This window comes from Durio zibethinus, chromosome 3 (assembly GCF_047325235.1).
Source record: "Durio zibethinus cultivar Kanyao isolate XHJ-2024 chromosome 3, ASM4732523v1, whole genome shotgun sequence".
Lineage (NCBI taxonomy): Eukaryota > Viridiplantae > Streptophyta > Magnoliopsida > Malvales > Malvaceae > Durio > Durio zibethinus.
Window position 1 is genome coordinate 5,827,080 of NC_143164.1, and position 21,627 is coordinate 5,848,706.

At 33.4% G+C, this 21,627-nt stretch overlaps 4 protein-coding genes and 1 pseudogene across 5 annotated transcripts; 1 reads left to right on the top strand and 4 right to left on the bottom strand.

Annotated features, from left to right (window-relative positions):
* Positions 1-3,762: 3,762 nt before the first annotated feature.
* LOC111299728 (GDSL esterase/lipase At5g03980-like) lies at positions 3,763-4,648 on the bottom strand. The gene is made up of 3 exons (XM_089758288.1): positions 4,427-4,648; positions 4,072-4,345; positions 3,763-3,975 (listed from the first exon to the last, which is right to left on the bottom strand). The coding sequence occupies exons 1-3, from the start codon at positions 4,589-4,591 to the stop codon at positions 3,896-3,898; spliced, it is 519 nt and encodes a 172-aa protein (XP_089614414.1). The 5' UTR covers positions 4,592-4,648; the 3' UTR covers positions 3,763-3,895.
* Positions 4,649-4,701: 53 nt separating this feature from the next.
* Positions 4,702-5,766, bottom strand: LOC149519574 (acetylajmalan esterase 1-like). Its single transcript, XM_089757751.1, has 2 exons — positions 5,445-5,766; positions 4,702-4,880 (listed from the first exon to the last, which is right to left on the bottom strand). The coding sequence occupies exons 1-2, from the start codon at positions 5,764-5,766 to the stop codon at positions 4,702-4,704; spliced, it is 501 nt and encodes a 166-aa protein (XP_089613877.1).
* A 2,025-nt stretch (positions 5,767-7,791) lies between these two features.
* LOC111290532 (14-3-3-like protein) lies at positions 7,792-9,199 on the bottom strand. Its single transcript, XM_022881906.2, has 4 exons — positions 8,687-9,199; positions 8,484-8,606; positions 8,283-8,399; positions 7,792-8,178 (listed from the first exon to the last, which is right to left on the bottom strand). Exons 1-4 carry the CDS (start codon positions 9,170-9,172, stop codon positions 8,104-8,106), a joined length of 801 nt encoding a protein of 266 aa, XP_022737641.1. The 5' UTR covers positions 9,173-9,199; the 3' UTR covers positions 7,792-8,103.
* A 2,950-nt stretch (positions 9,200-12,149) lies between these two features.
* Positions 12,150-14,385, top strand: LOC111290607 (small ribosomal subunit protein eS6-like). Its single transcript, XM_022882025.2, has 6 exons — positions 12,150-12,282; positions 12,379-12,443; positions 13,031-13,088; positions 13,173-13,281; positions 13,381-13,653; positions 13,987-14,385. Exons 1-6 carry the CDS (start codon positions 12,277-12,279, stop codon positions 14,223-14,225), a joined length of 750 nt encoding a protein of 249 aa, XP_022737760.1. The 5' UTR covers positions 12,150-12,276; the 3' UTR covers positions 14,226-14,385.
* A 2,614-nt stretch (positions 14,386-16,999) lies between these two features.
* On the bottom strand, positions 17,000-20,295 carry LOC111299734 (lysine-specific demethylase JMJ21-like; annotated as a pseudogene). The gene is made up of 7 exons (XR_016335864.1): positions 20,272-20,295; positions 19,957-20,152; positions 19,051-19,684; positions 18,476-18,597; positions 17,969-18,050; positions 17,557-17,888; positions 17,000-17,439 (listed from the first exon to the last, which is right to left on the bottom strand). The product of XR_016335864.1 is annotated as a lysine-specific demethylase JMJ21-like (transcript).
* Positions 20,296-21,627: the final 1,332 nt, after the last annotated feature.

A 21,627-nucleotide genomic window follows, 5' to 3' on the forward strand; every position in this document is an offset into this window, starting at 1 on the left:
ATAAAAAAATTTATTTATAATAAATAAATAATCATTAATCAAATTAATTTAAAAAATTATAATATTTTATATAATTATATTTTATTATTTAAATAAATTTGATTAAATAATTATATTTTTTGTTTAAATATATTTATTTAAATCATTATATTTTTTACTGTTTAAATATATTTATTCTAAATTAAAAACATTTTGAAATAAATAAAAAAAGTAATAATAATAAAAGTTTAAAAATTAAATTTATTTATCAAACGTAAGTATTTCAAGTGTTTATTTTTAATTTTTAAAATTATTTGACTCATTAAAAAAAATTTTAATTAATTTATATCATTTAGTTCACTCTAATATTTTATTTAATTATTTAAATAATATAAATAATTTTTTTATTCAATATAATAAGATATATTATATTTTAAACTATCAATATTTATTTCCAAGCAAAGAACGAATCTGTCTGTCTATTTGGTCTTTGCCATTGTGGCGCTGTCTAATCTCTCTTCCTCTTTAACGGCCAAAAAAATTAACTCTCTTCAATTTTTTTCAGGTTTTCCGAGGCTTTAAAAAAAAGACAGGACCCGTAAAAGAAGCCACGCGTATCTCTCTGTCTAACTTTACGATCTTATCTAATCTTTGTTGGGTGAGTGTTTGAATAGATTGTGATAGCGGGCAGTGGGCGTCAATAATGTTGTTCATTGTCGCGTTCCTGGAGGCCGATTTTTAAACTCAGTAATGAGTCACTCACTCTCACTCACCGCGCGGTCAAAGTGGCAGATAGACACTACTTTCACAGAGTCATTTCCTTGCAAATCTCCGTGTTTCGACAACTTACGCTTTCTACCTTTTTGTTTTGTTTTGTTTATAATGGATGGGAAAGAAGATGCTTACTGAACTTGGAGGCAAAAAAGAGAACAGAAATTGAATTTGATTGGTTGTTTGAAAGCTCTTTAATTGTGTGATTAATGGGTATTCGGTGTTTCCATCCAAGAAAATATAATTGCTCCCCCTTTTTGTTCTGGGAATTCTGAAATCTGGTCAAAGTTCCGTTAACAAAATGAATATGAAACGGACCGCAATATCCTCTGCCTGTCCTCGCCTTCACATTTTTTCCAGCTAAATGAAACTCGTGTTAGAGAAAAATGACCAAAACTTGCATGGTATTGGTGCGTATGGAATTAATGAATTTGATTGAATTTTGCATGGATTGAACTTAGAAGAATTCTACAAGTTCTAAGAGGGCAAGTGACTATTTCAGTCCAATTGAAAAACTACTCAAGCCTCGATCAGAAGCTTCTCCTTTGCCCGTTTGCATCACTTATTTCATATGGCTAGCAACTTGCACAAAAAAAGAGACAAGAATCTGTGAAACAATTATCATGAGGGGCACTTTAGTGAGGCAAAGGCAGGCCATAAATCCATCCTCAGCTAACTTGTTTTGATTAAAGGATGTTGCTGTTTCAAGTCCCGGTGTAGCAAGCAGCAAAGCACTAAGCATTCTTTCTTCAAAACTCAAAAGCATATTTCGCCAGGCTTCTTTTATGCCACCCAATTTACCCACTTTTAAATTTCAGATGCATCTAAATTTTACAAGACTTCATTGCATACTGATACACAGAAAAAATATATAATTTAGCACACAAGAGAAATAATCGCGAAAAAAAGTTTCATTATTTTATCCATCAAGATTTTATTTTAGTAAAAATATTTTGAAAATAAAATTTTAAATGTATTATTTCGATATTAAAAAGTATGCTTATAAGTTGTAATTAAGAGTATAAATAATATATTAATACTCAAAATTATTTAGATTTAATTTGAATAAAATTCGAATTCAGCTCGATCATTGTCGAATCGAGTTTAAATTCAAATAATTTGACTTACCGATCGAATTGAATTTGAGTATATTTATACTTAACTTAAATTATTTGTGAACCTAATTAAATTTTTATATTTTAATTATTTTAATTAATAAATATATTAAATTCGAGTTCGAGCATAAATAATTAAATTTTTATCGAATATAAAAATTAAATTTATTTTTATATGTTAATTGAATTTAAATGAGTAAATTCGAATAACTCAATTTTTATATTGAATTGAGTTTGAACTAAAAAATAAAATTTGACCGAATTCAAGTTGAATTTCAAATTTCAAGTTTAGATTCGAATTTAAACTCAAATTTAGTATTATATAAATTTAAATTCGATCAATTATAATTTTAATAGTAACATATTAGTAAACTAAAATAAATAATTTTTTTTTTACTTTTTTTAAATACGAGGTAACTTTTGAAAAAACAAAAGTAAAAGATACTTGTACTAATCAAATGAATCTATGTTTTTTTATTTATAATTTTCTTTGGGTTTAATACTATTAAACTGAGCAAACAACTACTATTAAAATAACAATTAAGGCTTAAAAATATTATTATTAAATTTCATATGGATTGCGTTCTCAGCCGGACAGCAACATTGAGTTTTGTCTGTATCTGAGATAAATGATGTGGGCCTTCTAAAAGATTTAGAAGGATAAAATTCACATGTTATGTTCTTTATTATCTTTGCTTTGAGCCTTTGACCAGTTCAAGGCTGAACAGTCGTTTTCTACTTTTTATATTTACTTGAAAATTTATTTTAGTACACTATTTGTGCAATTTTTAAGTTTTATGGGTGAGATTAGAGGATTGATGAATATTTTTAAGATATATTTTAAAAAGTATAATAAATAAATCTAAAAAAAAACACATAAAATTTTATAATTTACTTGTGAAAATTTAATTTTTATTATTTGCAATAATACTTTTTTTAATTATTTATATTTGGAAGAGGTAGAGTAATCTCTTCAGTCACGAGTCACTGTTGGGCCATGTGGGCTCCCACTCCGGGCTTGACTATGACTGAACCGTAAAAGGAAAAAGATGTGCACCAAACCCACTCACGCTTTGATGTTAATCTTGCAGCTACTGGTATTTTATGTTGAGCGAGAATTGACTTAAGATCTCAAAATCATGTATGATAATGATAATAATAATATAATGTTAAAAAATATTATGTTGTTGAATTTTGTGTCATGTTTGAAAAAGTAAACCAGTAAACAGATGATGAACTGTTCAAATGTTTGCATTTCATAGGATTATCCGAATTTAAGAGAATTTTTTCACATGTTTGTTTTTTCTTTTATACATTTGATTAATAATTCTTGCATTCTTGCTATTGGGAATCTGTTAGCATCCATTATAATATACTTGAGCAGTTGATGTAGGCCATGAAAAGCCCCATTTTATGAGTGGTTGATCTAAGGCTAGATGGGGTGGATGCAGATCTAAACGCCCAACCAAACAAGGATAAGGGTTGCTAGAAGCAGAAGCATCAGCACTCAGCTCCCTGCCGGCGTTCCTTCGAGCAAACTTGGTCCAGACCCCAAAAATAAGCATCATGGCCCCAACGTTGATTTAGAGAACCCCATAATTCTTTTTTTGATAGAAGGGAAGCCCATAAAAGAAATTGATGATCTGTACTTTTGTGGTTTAATCCAACACTATTTTTATTATTGCTTCCGAGCAGTGACTAGTGAATTGTAAAAAGAAAAATAATTAAACGATATCACTATATATATGAATACAGAAATTTGACAAAGTCAAAATCTAAACCTACTTAGTAAATCCATCTATCTAAGACTTCAAGGTGTTTATCTCACTTGAAATTTGGAAATTTTGTTGAATGTGTTGTATACATCACTAATAAAAATATTAAAAAAAAAGCTCAAAAACAACACCGGAGCTCCAATAGCTATGGTGCATGAGAAATCCTGTCATGAATTTGTAAGCTTTTTGGGTCAAATGAACTCCATCCCAACTCAGATATTAATCAGGACTTGGACAAACTGGCACACCAGGAGCTCAACACATTTTGGTGAGGCTAAAATTGTAATCACCTCCTCTCCCACAACAGACTTTTTGTGTTGCTTTGATGTCAAAACCTGTTTATATTTGGAACAAAAGTATATAAATTATTAAATCAGGACAATTCTAGTAGAAGCAATTGTCATGCATTTATGAGTATCAAACAATCTTACCAAGTAATTTGACTTTGAGCAAAAGCTTCAGGTGTGCATTGTAGTAGTCGCCATATAATATGATCACATTAGGAAGTTCTTTTCTCAGCTCTTCGATAACCTCTTTGAGAAGGTTATTATGATGGATTGACAAGTTGTTCAAGTCCTTGAGGCAATGAAATTTGTCATATGCTGTGGAATCATTGGATTGAAATCTTGTCAGATAGATTGGCAAACAACCTATAGGAAAGTTTCCCGGGACGACAACTCGAGTAGCACCATAACCGACGACTCTCTATGACAAAAAAAAAAGTGATCAGTATTGAAATAATTCGACCAACGTTGATGAAAGAAAGGTTACATGAAAGAAACTTACTTTTACAGCGTCTTTTATGGCTTGAATAACCATAGGCATTAGGGATCTAACTTCATCAAAGGATTTGCCTTGAAACAAGCCATAGTTATAGTCATTCCCTCCAATCTTCCCAACCATGAAAAGGGCTGTTTTAAGTTTCTTGAAACAATCCATAAAAAAAAACATAATCTATCTTGATTAGAATAATTATCATGTATTTGCAACTTATTGTGATTACTGTGAAAGGGGTTCTAACCTTCATCATTGCGGCATATGCCATTAAAATAGGTAAACATTCAGTCAAGCTGCCTGCTAAGAGAAGTGTTGGCGACTGGGGCTAGAACTCCATCCTCAGCTAGAATTTCCACAGGTAAAACAGTAGATCCTGCAACGGCGAAATTCACCCCACGACCACGAGTAAATAGTGCATCACTGTCTAAGTAGGGCTGAAGGAAGTGGATTCCAGCAGATAGAGCTGTCAAAGCACAAGCCAATTCGGTTTATTAGATAAACAACAAGTCCTACTTTTATTTTTGTAGAAAACAATCATAATTAAGGTAAAGAGTGACTGAATTTTCGTGAAAGTAACCGTACGCGACAGTATCTCTTACAAAGTAACATAGTGAAGACTGTGAAGTATCAAATAAAGGAAAAAAAAAAGGTTCAACATATTGAGCTTGAAACTTTTCTAAATCATATCGTCAGTTGGTCAAGTTGTTGATTCTTTATCTTATTTCAAGAAGTTTATTAAAGAAACATATTAGTTCTTCACCAAAAAAAAAAAAATACTACTACTAAATACAATACTACTTTTCTTTTATTCAAAATTATCAAAATTTGAACTATGAAACTAAAAGTTCCATATTCTACTAATGTATCACGTGGCTGTTGCCACTATGTACAATATTACTATATTAAATACTCATCAAGTAGTTTGATTTACCGTATTTAACTTGTTTCATTTGCTCATCATGGATTTTATTTCTATGTCATATACAATGAGAACAAAAAATTAAGAAGAAAAAAGAAAACAAATTACCTATGTAATCGATCATTAGTAGGCCATTGGAGCATCTCCCAGTTGCGTTCTTGAAGAAGGTTTCACCGTAGGGAAGCCTAGCAAACGGAGATAAAGGGTCCTCTCGGATCAAATTTCCAGTGTCCGATATGGAATCCCCGAGCTGATATATGGCATCAAGGTGGCAAGTCCGTAGAATTCCAGCATAACATGGATGTGAAAGAAGAACAAGAGAGAGGAACATGGAAACTTGAAAACGAAGCGAGGTAGCCATTCCAATATCCAAGAGAGAAACAACAAGTTGAAGAAAAACTTGGCTATGGCTATGGCTTAGAACTACCATTGTAGTAATGGTAACTGGTCTCCAATTAGGAGTTTTATTTTTTAATAAAAAAATTATTGGGAGATATTAAATGGCTACATTTATTATTTTATATGTTTGAAGATAAAAAATTATTTTTTATTTTAATTTATGATTGAAAATAATTTTTCAATATGTGAAAAAAAATGCAAAATCTTAAAATAGAATAAATCCATTTCAACATACCAAATTTTTTATAAGAATTACTTCGTGGGAAGAGATTTATGAGGAAAGTTGAATGAATTGATTTAACTTATATTTTATCTTTGACAGTAGCTTATATATGTATTTTTTGAAAATATTGTACCATTTATTTTAAATTTAAATCATTAAAAGCCAATTGATTAAATCATTTAAATCCAAAATTAAAAATAAAAAAGAGTACCACTGGAGCTTTTTGAGGTTATGTAAGCCATCCCATTTTGTTTTTGAATAAATTATAGATTAGCACAATTATTTATCAAAAAAATTAACAAAGCTATAGAAAATTACTGAAAAAAAAAAAAGGCTATAGAAATTACGCAAGGTTGCGGATTATATATCACGAAGATAGCAAATCTGATTTGAATTGAAAAAACCTCGTTCGCAACCAAATTCAAACCAAATTAACAATTTCAATACGTTTAATCTTAATTCAAAACTATTTAATTTTAATTTTTTTTAATATTAAATTTTTAAAATTTAAATTTAAAGTAATCTAAATCATGATTCGAGCCTTAAAATATTCAAAGTGGAAATGATTTAAATTTTTTCCATTTGAAATAACTCATCTTGATCTGTCCAATTTACATGTTTGAAACTGTTGCTACAAGGTGGGCTGCTATTACACCTAGTTATGAGCCCACAAGATTTAATATTTGTCTTGAAGTGAGGCCAACAAAGCCCAAACCTGAAGAACGATGGACTGAACCTAAGCTTGTCACCAGGCCGTACGTCCCCTCTCCCAGCACCACCGCAACCCCATTTTTATTTTATGTTTATTATCCAATGAACCAAAGATAATAGCAAGTGCTTCACAATATTGCCGGATATCTTGTGATTTGGTGGTTCATTAAATCCCATGTGCAGTCCAAAGAAGTAGGACGAACCTACCAGTCAATTTGTGGTTTGTGCTCATTCTGCTCCATCAGTTTGGTAAAAGCAAAAGCCAACTTGTCCAACCACAAAGGCAAAGTCGCACATAATCCATGCTGTAACCTTTGTACGATTTAGAAAAGTGAATGAGACAGCTCACCAAATACGAACATGTTAATTAGCCATTCAGCATTTCTCAAGCATTTGTCCCCATGGCCCTACCTGTTTAAATCTAAAATTTTTTGTGAATCACCTAGTCTATACATCATTACGTGTCTAATTTGATGATTGGTAAGATTTAGATGATTGTAAAATTAATTTGAGTGAAATTGAGATGAAATTAATTATTGTAATATTGAGAAAAATAAACGGTGAGATTTAAAAAGAAATAATGGAATTAAAATTAATTATAAAAAAATTTAGGTGGAAACAAATGATGATAATAAAATTAAGTATGGACAGCAAGCGTCATAATTGAGAAAAATCTATTATTTCAGTTTTACACTTAATCAATCCACTTTCGTAGAATCCAACAACTGAACGGACAGTACAATTGAAATTTGAAAGCTTCAATTATGCCCTTAAAATGCTTACCCAAATGTACCTCACAATGCAATTGAATACAAACAACCCCCTTAGATTCCGATGTTAAGATATATAAATGAGTCTTAAGACATTGGAGCTCGTGCGAGGAAAAAGGAGCTGCCAACTGGCAAGCAGCTTTCATGAAAAGAAGCAACTTATCGACTGAATTTGCAAACCATTAGGCATCGAGCGTTTTAACAAAAGAAGACTACTACTTTTCAGTACTCGACCCCACAAGTAAACGAGACATTCCAGAAATGAAAATGGGTTAGACAACATTTCAGTAAACGAGACAAGTTTAAAATTCAAACAAAAAATACCCCATATGTTTGGTTAGACAAAAGAAGGTTCTACTTCCAAATCATTCAGTTCCATTCCAGAAATAAAAATAGGAAAATAAAATTCTTCTCTATTATGCTTACAGCAGATAATAGAGAACATTCAGAAGCACGTAGAATTTTCAACATAACAAGCTAAATGAAAAAAAAATAAAATAAAACTCAGTACATAGACGATTGAGTAAAACAAAGACAAGAATTGCCTAAAATATTTGATAGCAGCAATCTTCTCCTATCAAAAACACATGAAGGGTAGAAAGTTTCATTTGATTTGAAACCCTAAATTGGCAAATATAATAGAAATAGCCCCAACAGAGTCTCACTACTGCTTTGGCTGTTGCTGTTGCTGCTCCTCCTCACGCTTCGGTGCTTCTTTAATCTCATCAGCTCCTTCATCCTAATTAATAATTAAAATATATAATTAAATTGGGGGCAAAAACAAGAAATAAAGAAAAAGAAAGGATTTTATTTAAAAATTAAAAGGTGAAATTATTAAGTTACCTGCATGTCGGAGGTCCAGAGAGTGAGATTGTCACGGAGGAGTTGCATGATGAGGGTGCTGTCTTTGTATGATTCCTCGCCTAGAGTATCCAACTCTGCTATTGCTTCATCAAATGCCTAACCAATCAAAAGCTTCAGCAACTCTAGATTTATAAACAAATTATTTTTATTAAGAAAAATAAAAGAAAATTGGTAACCCACCTGTTTGGCGAGGTTGCAAGCGCGATCAGGAGAATTGAGAATCTCATAGTAGAAGACAGAGAAATTGAGTGCTAGTCCGAGTCGGATCGGGTGAGTAGGAGCCAACTCGGCGTTGGCAATGTCCTGACAAACAGAAAAAAGTTTAATACAAAGAATAAAAAAAAAAAAAAAACAGATCTCCGAGAAAATGAGGGAAAATTTACCTGAGCAGATTTGTAGGCAGTGAGAGTACTCTCAGCAGCTTCCTTGCGTTCGGCTCCAGTCTTGAACTCAGCCAAATACCTGTGATAATCTCCCTTCATCTTAAGATAGAAGACCTTCGAATCTCCAGTGGAAGCCGAAGGGATAAGCCTGGTGTCAAGAAGCTTCAAGATCCCGTCACAGATCGAGGAGAGCTCGGACTCGATCTTGGCCCTATAATCACGGATCACAGCGACGTGATCCTCGTTACCACGGCTCTCCTCTTTCTGCTCAATGGAGGAGATGATGCGCCAGGAAGCACGGCGAGCGCCGATAACGTTCTTGTAAGCGACGGAGAGGAGGTTACGTTCCTCAACGCTGAGTTCCTCGCTCTCAACGGAAGCCGAGACTTTCTCCATGAACTCGACCATTTCCTCGTAGCGTTCGGCTTGCTCGGCGAGCTTTGCCATATAGACATTTTCCTCACGAGGTGAATGAGTCGCGGCCATTGTCGATTTTTCAATCAGGTTAGAGAGAAGGGAAAGAGAAAGGGGAACAGAAGGTTTTTGAAAATTTTTAGATCTGAGATTAGGATGGGTTTTGAGGGGGTACGACAAGTGGGGGCGATGATAGCGTTGACGAAAGGAGGGGAGGAAAAAGTGGGGGATGAAATCTGGACCGTTGGATTTAGGAGGCAAAAGGAGAAGGGATTCTGAGTAGGCCACATGAAAAAGCTACTCGTTTGTTTTTGGTGGTAGAGAATGATTTTGAAATTTGAAATAATGAGTGGGCTATTGGGCATTCTTGGTTTATTGGGCTCATACCTTGGCCTAGGCCCACTTTTCTGCCTCGCTAAATAATTTGAACAAAGAAAGCCCGTATTGAAATGTGAAAATTTATTAACAATAAGAAATCAGCCGAACAAATATTCAGATTGGCAAAGTTGAGAAAATGATTTTCCTTTTTCTCGGGAAGTGAATTGTGTCCCAAAATGTTCATATTCCACCTGCATACCGGCCAGAAATGTTGAATTATGTACAAAAACAGCTACTATTATTGACCAATTATACAGCCTGCCCTAGCAAGTCCAAGTAACCCTTTTATCAATTTGTTAATTCAGTATTTGCAATTTCCGGAATACATTTCTACTCAGAGCCAGAGGTCACATAAAAATGGCTTGAACACCCGACACCCAATATTTGGTCTAAAGACTACAATGGCTGTTTTTTTATATTACTCCCCATGAGCAACTGCACTCACTCTACAAAAATATTTTTACGCAACAATTGCCTTCTTCACCCCCCCCCTCCCCCCCAAAAAAAAAGTTTTCCCATGTTAATGCTTAATATTTAATAACCTGAGATTTTAATGATTATTTTTCAGCCATTGAGTGGTTTGAACAAAATAGCTGTACTTATATTCTGATAGAGTTCGCCAGGTTGATCGAGATATCAGCGGTAGGTGTCATAGGAGATTGATCAATTAGAGAAACGAAGAAAAAAAGGAAGAAAAGAAATGACCTTTCGGTGGAGGAATTAAGATGCATAACCTGTTCGATTAAGACAGAAGCATCTCTTTTTTTTAGCTTTAAGTTCTTATTCTACTCTACTCTACCTTACCCTATATCCGACCAGGTCCCACCTACAGGACTTACGTTGGCAGGGGAGAGGATTATGCATCGAGGGTGACCCTCCAGACGCCTAACACCATCATGCACTCTTGGGCGAAACATATATGTTTTTTGGTCTGCAGTTTTGGGCACAAGGTCCGGTAAAAGCAGAACCAGAATCATTTGGAGAGTAAAACTCTTTTTTCAAGAACTTACTAATCAGCTAGCTGGGATTGTGGAAAGGGGATAGCATGCTCAATTTAAAAGTTGAAATGCAAAAGTATATCTCCGAATTAACTTTTATAAATGAAGCTGCCAATTTTGGTAAACAGGAAACAAAGGCCATGGTTTCAAACCTAAACCCGAGGTATAACATTTTGAGCTGTCTTGGAGGCTGTAAAATCTGCTCGAGGAGTATAAACAAAACTACTGCTGCGTACATATGGGAATGTGTCTCTCTACATTGTACAACACAACCCTTCCAATCTCCAACAATCTAGTGCTGATTTGTTTACCTTTTTATTAGATGTTGATGCAGATTTCGAAGATGTAGACACAAGTGGTGATTTTGTGTCCACTGTGAACAAAAATTGTACAAAATAGACCCCATTCAATAGCCATTGTTCATATAATCATCAACCTCAGAATTTTATTAATGAATAATTGAAGAATTTTCTGTTCGATCCTTGTCATGCCATTTGGCTCATGGAAAACCCCTTTCAATTATTTTATTATTAACTTATTACAATATTACAATCGTGGTTTCTTCAGCAGTGGAGCTTGGAATCAGTACACTATCATTAACAGACGGTTTTTTTTTTTTTTTTTTTCTGTTAACAAGCTTTGTTCTTTAGTGCAGCGCCATGATTGATCTCTCTTTTTGGTTTTCTTTTCTCATCCTTTTGCCTTTTGATTGTTCTGTAATTGATGAAAACATAATCATTTGAAGTTCAGGGTAATTAATTTCTAGCTGTCCTTTAAATTGAAAAATGTTTGTTCATTGGTTTCCTGTTTGACTGAACATGATAAAAAAACAACATAATCATTACTTTCAGTGTGATCCTTCTGAGACAACTTAATGTTCTATTCTTTTTGGTTGGGGACTCATTGTTATGAATTTACGTACTTTGAAAAGGAAGGATATCTGGTAGAGAAATCAAATTAAATGAATTTTTTTATAAACAGTCAAGGTATCCAAGTTTTCTCTAGATGTACTTTCCTATAAACAATCTTAATTTTTAAGGACGTATTCTTATGGGTCTAATACATTTAAAATTTTATTTTCGAAATACATTTTATAAAAATCGAACTCATATTGATAAAAAATGGGAATCCTCCCTTACTAACTAGATTAATCTTGTGGATCAAATGCATATTTTTATTAATTACTTGTTGTCATGGAATAAGTATTAAATGACAAGTACTTAATGAACATAGGCATTTTTTTTTTTTAGCATTTGATTTGGGGATAAATACATGTTTTTCTTTACTAAAAATGTATTTCTATGCTCAAAAAATTGGATTCGAATTCCCTTCTTCAAGACAAAACAAAAAATTGCAATTTTAATTTGATGGTTTGGTCATTGTTTACCAAGATCTAGGCATCCAGCAAATCAATTTGGAATTTATTAGGTAGACCGGTAGTTGAGGCGATTTGGTATGTGAATTTGGTCCAGGAATTCCTCAAGCCCATTTTAGAACAAATGGGCCTGGTTTGATTCGTCTATTGGGCTCAATTAACACATCTTGGTCAGATTATGGGCAACCTCACCGAAACAAAAATAGAACCCCAAAAGTCAAAAGTCAAAACGAGCCAACATTCTGTTTTGTCCACGTGTACAGAAGATAATAGAAAGAAAAGACTCACCCAATGATCTGGGGAAACACAATAAAATTGCTACAGATACGATATAAATTAAAAGAGTGGAGCTCACTTTCAAAAACCCTAAAGAGAAGGAACTGCACTGATTTGAGCGCCGCCGCCTCTGCTCCACTACGCCCACCATGAAGGTTCCATCTTTCAAGCATGACTGAATCTTTCTTACCCCAAAAGTAAACTTTCAAAAGTTGCAAACTTTAACTTTTTACCCTTTTTTTTCTTTGCAGTTCAATATCGCCAACCCCACTACGGGATGCCAAAAGAAGCTGGAAATAGACGATGATCAGAAACTGTAAGTTTTCATGTTCATCTCTCTATATCTTTATTTCGATTTTCTTTTTCTTTAGAAAATAGGGTTTGGGTTGTTTACATTTTTGTTGAATGAAATGTAATTGGAGATGGGTATTTAAGTAGACTAATAAAAAAGGGTTTAAAGTGGAAAAATATGACCTGGGCAAACGAGAATGAAGTGAACAATGTAAAGTTTGAATCTTGGTGCTTGTTAGGTTGATTGTAATTGAGATCTTTTGGTTACAGCGGATTTTTTGTTAGCTCAATTGAAAGTGTGCGACCTTTTATTACTTGCAAATTTGGCTTGTGTTAGCTTCAACTGTTTGTATATAGACAGTTCAATAGATGGAAGCATGCCTGGTTTAGCTAATAGTTGTAACTCCTAAATGAATTCTACAATGTTTGACTCGGTTAATCACATATGGAGTTGTAATTTTCATTTAATGCGGTATACTGGTTGGTGAAATGGTGAGACAAGGATCGTTTCTAGTTATGGCGGAAGCAGCTACTCTTGTTTAAAGGTCTTAATGTTTTTATTTGTAATGTAATTGTTTCTCACCGTTGGCTCCTTGTTTTTATACTGTATAGCCGAGCATTTTTTGACAAGAGGATCTCACAGGAGGTCAGTGGAGATGCTCTTGGAGAGGTACGCTTATGTTAAAAGAATTGGATTCGATAGTCTTATTGAAAGTTCCTAGTTTAATAACAGACTTCTATATTCTTTTGGCAGGAATTCAAGGGCTATGTTTTCAAAATCATGGGAGGATGTGACAAGCAGGGATTTCCAATGAAACAGGGAGTGTTAACTCCTGGACGTGTTCGTCTCTTGCTCCACAGAGGTTGGTCCCTACTGTTTGTTGTAATCCAGATGCATGTGATGGTAGCAACTTTACTGGCATATCTGGCATGAAATGACCAAGTAATATTTTTCTATCTAGGGACGCCTTGCTTCCGAGGATATGGTAGGCGCAATGGAGAGCGAAGGAGGAAGTCTATTCGAGGATGCATTGTGAGCCCTGATCTCTCTGTTCTCAACTTGGTAATTGTGAAAAAGGGTGAGAGTGATCTTCCTGGACTTACTGATACTGAGAAACCGAGAATGAGAGGACCCAAGAGGGCATCCAAGATTCGTAAACTCTTCAATCTCTCAAAGGAAGATGATGTCCGGAAGTATGTCAACACTTACCGTCGATCATTCACAACAAAATCTGGTATGTTTTTGTAGTATATTTTCTGCTGTATGTTCACTCGATGTGAGATGAGAACAGTTGAGAGTTTTAGTATCACCAAGAACATGCTGTGTTTTTAACTTGGATTTTATTAAATGCACATGTGTAATGTTTGACGGAAGGGAACCTTGCTCTTTTCTTTCAAACTAAAAAAACTTTGTCTCTGGATTGACATTGCCTGTGGCAGCTGTGCTCAAGCTGATTCAACCTCTTTTTCTTGGAACTAAATTGCGGTTTTGTTTTTGAATCAGTGCAGTCTCCTTATGTTTTATGCGATATTACATGCTTTATAATACTGGTTTTTCTGCAATGCAGGAAAAAAAGCCAGTAAAGCTCCCAAGATTCAAAGGTTGGTCACTCCATTAACTTTGCAGAGGAAGAGAGCAAGAATTGCTGAGAAAAAGAAGAGAATTGCAAAGGCAAAGGCAGATGCTGCTGAGTATCAGAAGCTCCTTGCACAGAGATTGAAGGAACAGAGAGAACGTCGTAGTGAAAGTTTAGCCAAGAAAAGATCCAGGCTTTCCGCTGCTTCTAAACCTTCGATTGTTGCTTAACTTGAATCACATTAAAATCAGTCAAATTTATGATAGCAAGTTGAAAAAATCGATGGAATTTGTTTGATTTAGATCTTTATTTTCGAAAGGTTTCACCATTGCATTTGAAAGTGCTTTGACATTTCTGAATTTACTGGATTATTTGATTCAAACCTTGGAATTTTGACTTGCAACAGCTGAGAACTGAATCAAATGCTTCAGAGATTGAAATAAATTGATTTATTATAAGCAAAAAAATAATTTCAGGCAAAGCCTTCGTAGTTATTTAATTACCCGCATGCAATGTGCTCAACTTCTTCCCATGACTCTGCTGTTCTAAGTGCGGTCCATTAACTAAAAATATCCCCCAATATATTCTCATCAAGGAAAATACAGTAGCAACTGCAGATACAAATGTCCTGAAGATTTTTGCAGCTCTTAATGCCCTCTGCTACAATTGCACGGAAACTAACAAGCATGACAAAATTAATATCCAGGAAAGAAAGTAACTCAATTATTACTTACATGGCGCGGTATCAAAGTCGTCCAAACTTATCACTACCATTCATCGATGCAGGCTCTGGTCGTGTTTTTCTTAGCAAAGGAAGTTTATAGCTTCGTAGAAACTGCTTAAGGAAATCCAAAGACATCTAACTTTACGGGTATCTAGTCATAAATGGGGTCACCCGAAAAAAAAAATCAAATTCAAGTTGATCACGTCAAGTTGCTCTATTTTCAAGGGTAAAGCCAGTTACTCATTGCCCACTGTTTCAATAATTTATTTACTTCAACATAAGAAATAATAAAGCAAATCATGAAAACCATGTCTTCTAGAAAAAAAAGAATAACTTCATTTTGTTTTAAAATTACGGTAAACGTCGCTTTAAGATAAAACCAGAATATTCAAATGAGAAATCCTGCGAACCAGAGGTACAAGCATATCAGATAGTATTGAAGATTTCATTTGCATTGATCTCGCTACAAATTCATTATGCTTTTACAATTCAATTTTTCAATAGGTGCAATTTAGTTTCCGTTGGCGTAAACAAATCCACATCTTTAAAGCAAAACAGGAAGGAGATGAATGATATATAAACTAAAATAGCTTTAATCAGAGCAATAAATATCATGCACATTGAGTATTATGCTAACACTCTCACAAAATGATGACATGGCACTGACCTACAGAAAATAAACAAAGATAAAAGATAAAAACAAATAGCAAAAAAATCTTTAACAAGGAATTGTTATGCCCATTGAGTACTATGCTAACATTTTCAAAAAATGATGACATAGCACAACAGGATAACAAACATGCAGTTTGAGGATAACTGATCAGGATGCATGGATGTAAGCACAAGAAAGTGCTTGCTATGAACCATTACCAAAAAAATATGAACCACAGTAAAATATTCTAGAAAGTGTTTGCTTTATTTTTTTTTTTTTTAAGAAAATACAAGATAGAATAATTAGGGATTTAAATTGCGTTAACGATCACGTTTTCGATCGCATCGCGTTTGTCACGATTGTGGATATAACGGAAATCTTCGCGGTCATTGCAGTTATTGCGATCGTAAATTTTTTTAAATTTTGCTCAACTTACTATAAAATATAATAATTTTAATTATTAATCATAAAACCTCTTATTTTATAATTTTTAAAGTAATTTATATCATATAATGTGTTTTATTTATTTAAGAAAAAATATTTATAGTAAAATATTCATATTTAAAAAATTATTTATATGATAATTAGAAAATAAAAAGAAATAAATAAATATGTGAAAAATAAATAATCATAACGAATAATATATTTAATTATTTAATTACCCTATTCATCAAATTATTATCGAATTATATTATGTATAAATCAAATAATAAGTTATTAGGTATTCATAAATTAAGTAAGAGCATTATTATTTACGAGTCAAAAGAATTGCTTTTTATGAACTTACAGTAAATTAAATTTGATAACCTCCATGTTATAGGCGATTTTCAACAATAATAACCTCAAGTCTACTTCTCATGTCTCTTGACTAAATTGCATAAATTCACACAACTTCTCATCCCTTCACCTTGCATTCAATAATTTTTTTTCTCCAAACCTTTATCCTCATCCCCATCTCTTAGTTCTCTTTTTATTTGGTGTGTGCTATCTGCTTGCTTCTGTAAATCTCAAGTTTTGCTCTCATCTCTTGTCTCTTATTTTGAGTCTCAGCAACTCTTACCTCATTCTATCAATGTAACATAGTCCAATCTAATCCCAAACACACAAAATCATGACAAATTTGAAAATTAAAAAAAAAAGATAATTTGAGTGTTGAATTAATTATTTACTTTAAATTGCATATACTTGATTTTGATTGAAATTGAACTTGAGAAAATTGAGTTTTTTGAAAGTTTAAGTTTTGTAGGTTTTTTTTTTCTGAATTTGTAAATTTATGTTTATTTTCTTTTTTGTTATTTTTATTTTAAGTTTTTAAAGAAAATCAAATAATTTTTTTTGAAATTTTTGAATAAAAATAAGAACTATTGCCGTTGTTCACCATTATACCTCAATTTACAGCCGTAATTCATCCATTATAGATGAGATTCAAATTCTCTCTCGTTTTTTTTCAATAACGGTGACGGATAATAACACGACCGCGATACCGCTGTCCGATCGCTATTTGAATCCTTAGCAACAACGAGTTCCAGAGAATAGTGAAGATTTGCCCATGGAGAAAACTATTTTTTGCTGTAGAGAAGGATAGAAGAACAGGTCAATGTCGGCACAGCTCGTATCACTCTCAAGAAGCCTGGATCATGCAATGTTTTCAAAATAACAAAAAACAGATAAGGAGTATGGACACAATGACACAAACACAAGATCATTGGTTGCAAAACTAGGAGGTGAACTGAGGAATATCTCAGTCAAAAACATATTGGCTGTAAATGTTGATCAACAAACTTCATTCCCCACTTAGATGGTATACCATTTATTCAAGTGGCTGGAAACATCCTTCTTCTTCCGACCTAGGGTTCTTGCAAAGATTTCCCAATCAGGTGGAATATCTGATTCGTTGGAGACAAACTCCATGTCCATGCCATTGGCAGAGGAAAACTCCCTTTTCTTTTCAACATAAGAAAAAGTTGAATTACTGAAGGAAGGATAGGGCAAAATATGATGGTCTTGTAGCTGCTCTCCTAAAAAGGAAGCTCAGTTAAGCACATCTTCCCATGACAGTACATCTCTTCTGCCATAGAATTTAAATGTACATTAATTATTGCACCAATCTACTTTTGACATCTCCAGTTCTAGAAGTTAAGATCCTTTCAAAATAAGGAATAATTGTAAAATTAAGAATACTTACAATTGAGCAAATATCTTTCCTTTACAATGCTTTGTTATAAGATAAGGCCAAATACTTGTGGATTCAGCTGAACTGCATGGACCATATTCTGGTGACCCAGCTTTTCTGAGTTCAAACAGTTTCTTGCTCCATACACCAAACGGGAAAACATCACCTGTGCCCTTCTCTGGAATGAAAATGCACTTTCCAATCACATCAGGCACTTGTTTACCATCCCAAGAATCAATTTTGCAAGCTCCATTTTCCAAGTGCAGAATCCCACTAGCCAATACATTAGGAATGTGGTTTTTCAGAGGGGAGTTAACTTCACAAAGAGTGCTGTAGAATTAAAGCTGCTCAGAAAGAAACATAAAACTTACAATATGTAAAAGATTCATGGGCATGAAAAGTATAAATACACATATTCACCAACCTCAGTGCCTAAACCATATATTGAAGATTCCAGCCCTCCTTCAACAAAGATTTTGACCAAATATTCGTCCATGACATAGACCTCTTGGAGAAGAATTAAAAGTCAATTAAAACACAAAAGTTCTCTGTCGATAATATGATTGAATATAAAAAATCCGTTAGTCATCAACAACGAAGAGATCAGATCCTTTAACATCAAATTTATTATCAACATGTTAAATAAACAGCAGTGGGATCACTTGTTGCAGAATGCCACTATGTGGGAATCCTTCACCAGTCTTTAATACTCCTTATCAAGCTCCGAGGATTTATGTCATAGTTAATGTGCCCAGTGGAATATGGTTAGTGTAACACTATTGGAAAACATGACTTGTTACAAGGTGTTGCTGCCTTAATTGATTGTCTTAGGGAGATCCTTAATTGATTTCTCACAATCAATTCTCCTTACTTTCCATATGTAAATGAAGAGAGCACTTAAGAGATGAACGAATATAACAACAAATTCAGGGGATTGCTGCCTGTTCCAACAGGAAGCTTCTCATCCTAATTGGGAAAAGGCAAATTGTGAAAGGAGCAGATTTTCCCCAAGCATTCCAGCCATTTTTCAACATTTAGTGCAAGACATGCTCCCTAAGACAATCAGAGAAAAAATAAAAAAAGAAAAAAAATAACGTTAGCAACAAGATAAAAGATTATATGCTATGCCAAAGTTTTTTTTTTTGGTATAGCTATGCCAAAGTTTTTGAGAAAGCAATAACAATAGAAAAATCTGTAGTAAACACTATAGAGAGCATTTACCAGAGAAGATAAATCTGGCAGACATAATCATCCTAATATGTGAACATAGAAGTTTCACTATCAAGCAAATCTTCTGAATAGAAGGGCTTCTATTTATATTTTTCAACAATTTGTAATTTATTTTTGACAGAATATCTTTTAAGAATATGCCTAGTTTATCTCTCTTAAAATATATTGGTGCCTATTTTATTTTGCTTAGTCAACTCATCATAGAACAGGAAAAAGAAGAAAAAAAAATGACAGGCTTGGGGGGATGAAGATACTTGTGTTAAAAATGTAACATACCTTCCAAATCAGCTCTCTCATTCCCGGTTTTCCAACCCAAAGTTTGGAAAGCCATTCCCTCATTTCTCGTGGCCCTATGCAATTGCCTGAGCTCCATGGAGAAGTATAGTGGTCTCTCTTTCTATCCAGAAACATGGCCAAGAAATTTATATAATAAAAAAAATCTCGTTTCCACAAATTCACTCTCTTCAGATCCTAAAATTCCGACCCTCTTCTCTTTCCTTGTCAGGTCTGAGTAACTAAAATTGTCTCATAGGATGCATGTTTCCCAATGTTCTCTAGACAGCCTTATCAAGAGCAAGCAATCCAGCACGGAAAACTCCTTTACGATGCTAACCTGGAGCCATATCTAGATATACAAATTCAAAGTTTCTGGAATTTACAAAATTTTGTATCACGGCATCGGTTGTTTCCAGATTAAAAAAATGTAACCCCCCAAAATTGACAAGAACTAGGAGATCAGACACAGGGCCTAGGATATCAGAATTAGATACCTGCAGCGATGATGGAGTATCAATGTTGACATCACCATCTTCATCATTTCCATGCACTGTAACACCCAAAGGCACTCTTCCAGGAGGATACAATGCCCACCTGTCCAAAAAATATTTAAACGTGACATCCCGGTTATCAGCTTTTCAGCTACAGTGAAGCAACACAAGTGACAACCATATGCAGCCAAATATAAATTATCAGCCAGTTTGTGGTACACCGTAACAAGGGCACCGGTATAAGGTCAAATGAAACAAATAAAATAAAACATTTAATAAAGTTGCAGGAGGATATTCCTAAATGAGCAACACGAAAAGACGTGCACTATTGCTAAGCTTGAGATATAATATGTGAAATCCAAAATCATCCACATGGAAGCATTTTATAAATACAGAGGTAACATCTCAAAAATACCTTTTAGGACCAAATAGAAAAGTATTCCAGGCAAAAGTGCTGGATGAACATGACAAGAGGCACCAGATCTCTCGGGCCCAATGATAAGCCATCTGAATGGTGGTCGACTATCTCTATCTAAAACATCAAAGAAGTCTTCTTGAAATATTTGGGGTGCATTGTAATCTTTCAACAAGCCTTGTGCAGATTCTCCAAACTGCATGACAAACAATCAAATTCCTTTGAAAACTTTCTAAACAGGCCATAATCCAATTGTAATCCTGGACAAAATAGAAAAAAAAAAATGCATGAATTTTATGACTACCCTAGGCTCACCTTATCATCCAGGATCCTCATCATGCTGTTGTTTCATGTATGATACGTAATCCTTCAATTTCACTGAAACTTTTCAGGGGTTCTTTGAGAAATCCTGAATGCTGTATTTCCATGTTTCAGAAGTAGCTTGTCAATTGTCCAAGTATTCCTTGCAGGCCAAGTATTGGCCAATCCAGTGAGCAAAACCTAGAATGTGAATAAGCAAGAACCCCATCTAAAAAAAAAAAAACATGCTAGTAGTTATGTACAGTTGCTATTCAGAATATACGACTAATGAAGAATCAACAAAGGGAATAACATTTACAGATATCACTACAGGAGAATAGGGTTTTAACGGCCTTTTTTTTTTATATATTTAGTGGCATTTACAAACCCTACTAAATGATTAGTAGCGTTTGCCAAAAATACTGATAAGAATGTTGCCTACATTTGTGTTGAGAAAAATAACGATGTTTAATCCTAAAACGCAATTAATTTATGTAAGTTAGAGGCTTTTTTTTTTACAAATGTCACTAATTTTTAAATTTAATAGCGTTTGTCTTCATAAACGCCGTTAAATTTAGTGACATTTTTAAATACAAACATCATTAATTTCTAATTTTAATGATATTTTTTATATAAACGCCACTAAATTAAGAAATTTATTTATTTTATTTATTTCAATATTTATTACTATAATTAAATAAAAAAAAGGTTTGAAATAAATAAAAATGAATTGAAATTCGTAAATTGAATATTATAAATATTTAAATATCTAAATACATAAAAAGGATAATATATTGTGCATTTAATGAATTCTTCAATTTCACTCTCTCTAGTTTCAAAAACAAGTATTGTAGTATGAGTTATACATCTTAAAGACTTTAGTATAGCTGGCAAATGTGTCTTTACATTGCATACTTGGCTACTAGTGCATGCACTTCATATTTGGCTTGTCTTCAACTAACTTCTAAACAAAGCCTCTTCAATATTAGATCAATTGAACTGCAAGCAATGATTAGGAAGATGGTAAGAATATAAATGAAGAACTAAATCCAACAACTAAGGCATTCCAAAGTTGCACCTTGATGACATTGCAAGTTGTTCTCGGATGGTACCACCAACCTTAGCCAAAACATGCAAATTGCCTTCTTTTGTTATTTTATTGTCATCTTTAAGAAAATTAATGAATTCTTCTTGAGGTCCACCTAGCAGCAATGGATTAAAATGCTTAAGAATTTGGAAAGTCACGAAGAGACATTTAAAAAAATAACTTGAATCTATTTCTAAGAGAAAAAAATAAACAACTCCATAGACTTTTTATTGAAGACATTAACATTGCAAACTCTTAATAGCATTGTAACTAAAACATAGAAA

What these genes read in the sequence shown, in the direction of transcription:
- LOC111299728 (XM_089758288.1), bottom strand. Translation starts at nt 4,591, where the DNA reads ATGTTTTTTTTTATGGATTGTTTCAAGAAACTTAAAACAGCCCTTTTC. An exon ending in CCATAAAAGACGCTGTAAAA is followed by an intron (nt 4,346 to 4,426) that starts GTAAGTTTCTTT and finishes TTTTTGTCATAG; the next exon opens with AGAGTCGTCGGTTATGGTGC. An exon ending in GCTCAAAGTCAAATTACTTG is followed by an intron (nt 3,976 to 4,071) that starts GTAAGATTGTTT and finishes AAATATAAACAG; the next exon opens with GTTTTGACATCAAAGCAACA.
- LOC149519574 (XM_089757751.1), bottom strand. Translation starts at nt 5,766, where the DNA reads ATGGTAGTTCTAAGCCATAGCCATAGCCAAGTTTTTCTTCAACTTGTT. An exon ending in ACTAATGATCGATTACATAG is followed by an intron (nt 4,881 to 5,444) that starts GTAATTTGTTTT and finishes GTGCTTTGACAG; the next exon opens with CTCTATCTGCTGGAATCCAC.
- LOC111290532 (XM_022881906.2), bottom strand. Translation starts at nt 9,172, where the DNA reads ATGGCCGCGACTCATTCACCTCGTGAGGAAAATGTCTATATGGCAAAG. An exon ending in CTGCCTACAAATCTGCTCAG is followed by an intron (nt 8,607 to 8,686) that starts GTAAATTTTCCC and finishes TCTGTTTGTCAG; the next exon opens with GACATTGCCAACGCCGAGTT. An exon ending in CTTGCAACCTCGCCAAACAG is followed by an intron (nt 8,400 to 8,483) that starts GTGGGTTACCAA and finishes TTGATTGGTTAG; the next exon opens with GCATTTGATGAAGCAATAGC.
- LOC111290607 (XM_022882025.2), top strand. An exon ending in GTGGAGATGCTCTTGGAGAG is followed by an intron (nt 13,089 to 13,172) that starts GTACGCTTATGT and finishes TTCTTTTGGCAG; the next exon opens with GAATTCAAGGGCTATGTTTT. An exon ending in ATCATTCACAACAAAATCTG is followed by an intron (nt 13,654 to 13,986) that starts GTATGTTTTTGT and finishes TCTGCAATGCAG; the next exon opens with GAAAAAAAGCCAGTAAAGCT.